The sequence below is a fragment of the Pseudophryne corroboree genome, chromosome 1 (assembly GCF_028390025.1).
Source record: "Pseudophryne corroboree isolate aPseCor3 chromosome 1, aPseCor3.hap2, whole genome shotgun sequence".
NCBI classification, from domain to species: Eukaryota; Metazoa; Chordata; class Amphibia; order Anura; family Myobatrachidae; genus Pseudophryne; species Pseudophryne corroboree.
In genome coordinates this window covers 807,122,774-807,130,442 of record NC_086444.1, presented here as the reverse complement: position 1 = coordinate 807,130,442, position 7,669 = coordinate 807,122,774, and the positions used below count along the sequence as shown (strand labels likewise).

General features: G+C 51.4%; 1 protein-coding gene across 2 annotated transcripts in view; it reads left to right on the top strand.

Moving 5' to 3' along the window:
- The first annotated feature begins 4,958 nt into the window (after nucleotides 1-4,958).
- Nucleotides 4,959-7,669, top strand: part of HADH (hydroxyacyl-CoA dehydrogenase) — a 136,818-nt gene continuing 134,107 nt past the window's right edge. The window contains exon 1 of one of the 2 annotated variants that reach the window (XM_063919154.1): nucleotides 4,959-5,058. In XM_063919154.1, coding sequence (XP_063775224.1) covers nucleotides 5,005-5,058 — 54 coding nt within the window. In that variant the 5' untranslated portion in view covers nucleotides 4,959-5,004. Of the gene's footprint in view, nucleotides 5,059-5,309; nucleotides 5,539-7,669 lie in introns of those variants that run through there. The other variant, XM_063919147.1, reaches the window with a different exon arrangement.

The window sequence follows — 7,669 nt, the reverse complement described above, 5'->3', positions numbered from 1 at the left end:
CTTATCCTCCCTAGGGGGTGTTTCCCAACGCACCCTAACCTCTGGCGGGAAAGGGTATACAGCCAATACTTTTTAAGAAATTATCAATTGTTATCGGGGGGAAACCCACGTATCATCACACACCTCATTTTATTTTTCAGATTCAGGAAAACTACAGGTAGTTTTTCCCTCACCGAACATAATACCCCTTTTTGGTGGTACTCGTATTATCAGAAATGTATAAAACATTTTCCATTGTCTCAATCATGTAACGTGTGGCCCTACTGGAAATCACGGTTGTCTCTTCACCGTCGACACAGGAGTCAGTATCCGTGTCGGCGTCTGTATCTGCCATCTGAGGTAACCGGCGCTTTAGAGCCCCTGACGGCCTATGAGACGTCTGGACAGGCACAAGCTGAGTAGCCGGCTGTCTCATGTCAACCACTGTTTTTTTTGTTTTGTTTTTTATACAGAGCTGACACTGTCACGTAATTTTCAACAGTACATCCACTCAGGTGTCGACCCCCTAGGTGGTGACATCACTGTTACAGACACTCTGCTCCGTCTCCACATCATTTTTCTCCTCATACATGTCGACACAAACGTACCGACACACAGCACACACACAGGGAATGCTCTGATAGAGGACAGGACCCCACTAGCCCTTTGGGGAGACAGAGGGAGAGTATGCCAGCACACACCAGAGCGCTATATATATATATACAGGGATAACCTTATATAAGTGTTTTTCCCCTTATAGCTGCTGTATGTTTTAATACTGCGCCTAATTAGTGCCCCCCTCTCTTTTTTTTAACCCTTTCTGTAGTGGAGGGAAGAGCCAGGGAGCTTCCCTCCAACTGAGCTGTGAGGGAAAATGGCGCCAGTGTGCTGAGGAGATAGGCTCCGCCCCCTTTTCGGCGGCCTTATCACCCGTTTTTCTGTATATTCTGGAAGGGGTTAAATGCATCCATATAGCCCAGGAGCTATATGTGATGCATTTTTTGCCATGTAAGGTATTTTTATCGTGTTTTATTGCGTCTCAGGGCGCCCCCCCCAGCGCCCTGCACCCTCAGTGACCGGAGTATGAAGTGTGCTGAGAGCAATGGCGCACAGCTGCAGTGCTGTGCGCTACCTTATTGAAGACAGGAACGTCTTCTGCCGCCGATTTTTCCGGACCTCTTCGCTCTTCTGGCTCTGTAAGGGGGCCGGCGGCGCGGCTCCGGGACCCATCCAGGCTGAACCTGTGATCGTCCCTCTGGAGCTAATGTCCAGTAGCCAAGAAGCCCAATCCACTCTGCACGCAGGTGAGTTCGCTTCTTCTCCCCTTAGTCCCTCGATGCAGTGAGCCTGTTGCCAGCAGGTCTCACTGAAAATAACAAACCTAAACTAAAACTTTCACTAAGAAGCTCAGGAGAGCCCCTAGTGTGCACCCTTCTCGTCGGGCACAGAAATCTAACTGAGGCTTGGAGGAGGGTCATAGGGGGAGGAGCCAGTGCACACCAGTTAGTCCTAAAGCTTTCTTTAGATGTGCCCAGTCTCCTGCGGAGCCGCTATTCCCCATGGTCCTTACGGAGTCCCCAGCATCCACTTAGGACGTTAGAGAAATATGATTAAAACCTCACCTTTCCCTATTGCAATTAATAATACCTTCACCATCACCGCTAAGATTTGATTGTTGGACGCAATGTAGTAATTTATTTTATTCTGCGCATACATTCAGATAGGGGCCCTCATTCCGAGTTGTTTGCTCGCTAGCTGCTTTTAGCAGCATTGCACATGCTAGGCCGCCGCTCTCTGGGAGTGTATCTTAGCTTAGCAGAATAGCGAACGAAAGATTAGCAGAACTGCTACTAAATAATTCCTTGCAGTTTCTGAGTAGCTCCAGACCTACTCCTAGATTGCGATCACCTCAGTCCATTCAGTTCCTGGTTTTACGTCACAAACACGCCCTGCGTTCGGCCAGCCACTCCCCCGTTTCTCCAGACACGCCTGCGTTTTTACCAGGCACGCCTGCGTTTTTTAGCACACTCCCTGAAAACGGTCAGTTTCCGCCCAGAAACACCCACTTCCTGTCAATCACACTACAATCACTCGAGCGATGAAAAAACGTTGCTCGAGCTGGTGTAAATCTACAAAGTTTTGTGTGAAAGTACTTAGCGCATGCGCATTTTTGCCGTTTTTTCACTTGATCGTTGCACTGCGAAAATCGCTAGCGAGCAAACAACTCGGAATGACCACCTGCGTCAGAGTTGCAATAGAGGAGTATGATCTCAGAAATGTGTTGAAAATGTAGTGGGCATTGCTGGGTGGTGACAGGGAGGTTGCTTAGTACACGCACGGAGATGGTCCACCTTATAGGAGTGTTATACCCCTTTTTCACTAGTGTAGCACGGGTCGCAGCCGTGTCACCTGACACGGCTGCGACCCGTGCTACAGCCCCCTGCAGACAGCGCTCACCAACCCGGCAATTGCCGGGTTGGTGACGCGCTAGTGACGTGGCAGGGGCGGCGCTGGGAGATCACATGATCTCCCAGCGCCGCCCTCCCTATGCACTGTGAACGGGAGCCGTGTCGCCTCGACGCGGCTCCCGTTCACACTAGACAGCTAGCCGGGTTTAACTCTCTCTGCAAATGTTTTATCTGCCCCCCCACCCCCCTGCAGTGCACATGGTTTTGCCCAACTGTTAAAAAATTTCCTGCTGCAATCAACTTGAAATTACCCCCTTTGTTAGCAGTTGGGCAAAACCATGTGCAGTGCAGGTGGGGCAGATATAACATGTGCAGAGAGAGTTAGATTTGGGTGGGTTATTTTGTTTCTGTACAGGGTAAATACTGACTGCTTTATTTTTACACTGCAGTTTAGATTTCAGTCTGAACACACCCCACCCAAATCTAACTCTCTCTGCACATATTACATCTGCACCCCCTGCAGTGCACATGGTTTTGCCCAACTGCTAACAAATTTGCTGCTGCAATCAACTCTGAATTAGGACCTAGGTCTCCCCTTTGTAAATTATGGTCAGCCCAGCCAATGATATCTACTCACTTTAGCAGCTGGGATATTTAAATTCGCTCAGCCGACCCTGGCCGAGGGGCACATGGCACAACCCCCCCGTGCAGGTCAGCGATGCAAAGCACGTAACCAAGTAGCAGAAACTTATTTTTTAAAGGGGGTGTGGCCACTACTGGCGCTACCTGCTCAGCAAGGTCTGCAATGCAGGGAGGCGCTGTGCAGGATAGGCGCTCTCCATGCATTACAGACCTTGCTGATGTGCGATATTGCTGCCCCTGTCACTCGGTGTGACAGGCAGCGGCGCAGTTAGTGGCGGAACTTCACTGGGGCCCACTGACAGTACGCTGTTGCCTGCAGCTGCCGAAGGACGAGGTCCGGCCGCAGGAGAGGCGTGGTCCCTTGCCCTCTGCCTCCCTCCCCTCTCCTCCTGGCTCCTCTCCTCCACACTGCTGTTGCCGGAACCGTCATCACCATCTAGCTCCGGCGCAAAAACTAACAGCCTGGCCATCTGCTTTACTATAAGCTCTCTTCCTTTCCAGTGCGGCTTGCTGCGGGTCCGGAGCATCAGCATGGAGTACCAGGCAGCTGCTATCCGGGAGCAGGTAAAAGGGAGGCCTGACACGTTACTGAGGGCAGGACTACTGCAGTTTTTCCGATTTTCCTCCCCTGCTCAGTGCCTCCTGTCGTATATGTTATGTTCAGTTCTTATTGCTGTGCAATGTACTCACAGCAAACAACCACTGCGGTCATTCTAAAATATTGTCCTGCTGCAGTGGAACTACAAGCCCCAGCATGCCATGCCAAGCTCAGGCTGCCCATCTTTGAATGAAATACTACAATATAGAGTTTGTGTGTATACAATTTTCAAACTATTAGCACAAGCTAAAGTGGGCTGGAACTATCTGTCCATCCACCTCGCTTGGCCACAGCAGCATCACAGGCACTGCCCGAACCTCCTCATCCATCTAGCATGCAGCCGTGCGGGCAGTAATGTCCAAACCCCCTGTAGTCTGTAATGCTGAACACCCCCACTTCTCCAGTATGCAGCCGCTGGCAGTCGTGCCCAAACATCCCCATCCCCGTAGCTGCAGGAGGGATCCACCAAGTACCCAGCCGCGTGTAGCTCCACCCTGGCAGTCCCCATGGGTTTTGAGAACTACAGTAGCTGGCCGGCCGGGTGATATGGTGTTTCCTCCTGACTCCTGTAAATGAGCGTGGGGGGTGAGAGGGCAGCACGCAGGGAGTGGTGGGCATTATGTGTGTAAGGGGTGCTACTACTGTAGTGGGCATTATGTGTGTAAGGGGCGCTACAACTGTGGTGGGCATTATGTGTGTAAGGGGCGCTACTGCTGTGGGGGGCATTGTGTATAAGCGGCACTACTACTGCGGTAGGCATTATGTGTGTTAGGGGCACTTTCTGTGGAATAAGGGGTATTACTGTGTGGTGTAATGTGAATGACGGACACTATTGTGCGGTATAATGTGAATTGGTACTATTCTGTTGTCACGCCCCTTCCCTATGAAGCCACACCCCTATATATTTGCTGCGCGCCTCTGTCCCTTTAAGAACTATGTGGGGGAGGGCACAAATTAATTGTTTGCAGGAGGGCGCCGAACACCCTAGCACCGGCCCTGGGTGTGGCCACACCTCTGTGATAAGGCCATACCCACTTTCAGTAGCGGGGCCCGAGAAAGCTTTCTATGGCTATGACTGCACTGCGACGTTGTTATCCAGCGAAAACGCACAGCAGCGATCAGATCTGAATTAGGTCCTAAGGGGACTATTCATGACATGAAGCAGTGAAAAGTGTAGAGAAGTGAGCCAGTGGAGAAGCTGCCCATGGCAACCAATCAGCAATGAGGTAACATTATAATTTGCATACTATACAATTGTACTGAGCAGCTGATTGGTTGCCATGGGCAACTTCTCCACAGGCTCCATTCTCCACTCTTTTCACTGTTTCATAACTAGAAGCCACAATAAGGGTGATTTCGGCAGATATGTAATGATAAATGGACCCCGGGTTCACGGTGACACCAGTGGAGCACCATGTCACTCTGGCTCGGGTAAGTAGGGGCACAACCGGGAGGTTGATTGGAAAAGGTCCCTTAGGTCACTTGGATCTAGCATCAACCACAACGGTGAGCTGCTGATTACATAGCAGAGGGGTAACACACAGCGAGTAACCTGCTACTGTGTGCGGGGCCACGGGCCGGTGCTGAGGGAGGCTGGGAGCAGCGTCTCTGACTCGTAACAGTAATTGCAGATATGTCACTCAGAAGCAGCAGCACTACCCCACTATTACAGCCCCGCCCCCTGTCTCTGCGTGCTGGCGTCACCGGCCACCAGTAGGTTCGCGCAGTTCGCGTTTGCCCTTCAGTTCCCGGCCCGCTACACCGAGTCCTGCTGCAGCCCCAGCCATGGCCTCCGCCTGCCACCAGCTACTCGTACGGTGCATGTCCAGCAGCGCTGCCGCAGGAAAGAAGTTAGCGATCAAACATGTGACGGTGATCGGGGGAGGCCTCATGGGAGCGGGGATAGCCCAGGTAGGAGCGGCTGAGAGAGAGTGACGCTGCGGGTGTAGGCTGGCTGGGACTTCTAGTTTCACGGCAGCAGAGTCCTGGTTTCACTGTGTGTGACATGTGACTCTACATTGGTAAAACATGTTCCTCTGTCCACCTGCTGAGCTGGATAGGTGTGACCCGTCACTGGGTGAGTGCTGGGAGGTTATAGAGGTGTAGTACTGGTGGGGAGACAGGCATGAGAGCAGAGGCCATACTAGAGAGCTGCAGACAGTGGGTGAGATTCCTGTGCTCACGTTGTGCTCTTCTGCCCAGTAACTGGTCACAGCAGCGAAAAGGTTGCTGGATGGGGCAAGGATTCAGGCACACGTGCTGCAAGATAGGTGCACCTGATCCGAAGGAGGAGGAAAGTCCATGAGAGAGGGAGGCCAGAGCCACACACTCCCTGTGCTAGGCATGAACATCAGAAGCCCAATATTGAAAGGTTGCCGGGCTTCTGACATGTAGTCCAGCGATGCAGTGGTATAACCATTGATGATGATTTTAGAATGCGCTAAAGCTCTTAGAGCTTTGCTCATACTATCTGAGGTACAGACACCACCTTCGGGTGTCTGTAGCTGCACAGTAGCAGCCAGCCATTGGATGAGCATTGGAAAGCTACATCTGATGGCTGGCAACCACTGAATACCTGCAGTTTGATGGCGAAAGTACTGATCCACACTTTTTGTAGCTATGAACATTGGTATTGCCATAAGGATCCTGGGCCCTTGTTAGTCTAGGGCTGTAACACACACTCCGGTTTTTCCCGGATGGCAAAAAGCCGGACAAACTTTGTCCGGCTTTTTGTCATCCGGGAGAAACCGGCAGTGTCTGTCACACAGGACGGCTTTGAGCCGTGTGTGATGCTGTGCGCATGTGCAGCATCAGACACGGCTTCAGAAAAAACCGTTGTGTGTGAAAGCTCCCCTTCACACACATGGTTTACTGGCTCCAAAGGCGGCCGCCGGACCTTCCAGTGGTGAGACCCGGCTGCAACCCGGCAGCCGGGCCGGGGCCGTGCAGTGTGAAGGGACCCTAGCCCTCACACTGTTAACTACAATGCCGGCACGGGAAAAAGCCGTCCGGCTTTTTCCCGGCCGCCAAAAGCCGGGTAGTGTATTTCAGCCCTACGTGTGTACCTGCTGTATCCCCTATCCCCAGGTGCCCCTTCTGGCTGGATGCAAATGCATCCATTGTCTTCACTAAATACTCCAATATGTGCCTTAGTTTTGCTCATTTGAATGTATTGACAAATTAACTAGGATTCTCAAACTGTAACGCTCATAGGGGGAAGTTCAGACAGCAGCAGTGACTGCAAAGTGTTGAGGAAAAGGTTGGAATAGCGACTTCTTACGGCCATCAACATTCCCATTTTCCCTTGCACCTTGTAGTGGTGCACAGGAAATATGTGAGTTTGGTGTTATTCCCATCCATTTTTCCAGTGCCTGGTGCAGGAATAACAAAATGGTAAACAAAAATCTTTGCATGAGAGGGGAAAAAAATTAAATGCCAAGGTTTGTGGCCCAGTCTGGTTCTCCAATCAAAGGGCTGCATACAATGAGGGTGGGGACTGCAGGCTGTTCGTGGTCTAGAGCAAGGATTCTCAAAGTACCACCAGACAAAAAAAATTATTGCAGGACCACAGCAAGTGGTCAGCAGACCGCACATGCACAGTAGCATTGTGGAGGCGCAAAACAGAATGAAGTGACGGCTAATGCATTAACTTAATTTCTTACACAATCAGTGGGACAAGCTCCTTTCGGAGTTCCTGCCCTGCATGTGTTTCTTTTAGAGAGAGGTTGAGGCTGTGGCTTGCAGGGAGAGGTAGGTGGTGTCTAGGGAGAGACGGTGAGTAACAGGGATGGCATAGTGAGACAGAGGGTGGTAGAAGATGACTAGGCAGAGGGGGACAGAGGAATGGCAGAGGATGATGGGGAGGCATACGTTGGCTGGGGGAGGCAGTGGGTAACTGGGGTGGCAAGGGAGAAACAGGGTAGCAGTGGGTAATGGAGGTTGGCAGAAGGAGGCAGATGGTGTTTAATTGATGAATTTACCCCTGTTCCCCCTTCACCCACAGACTCATCCCATAAAGTATGTGCTCATTGCTCCCCTCCTT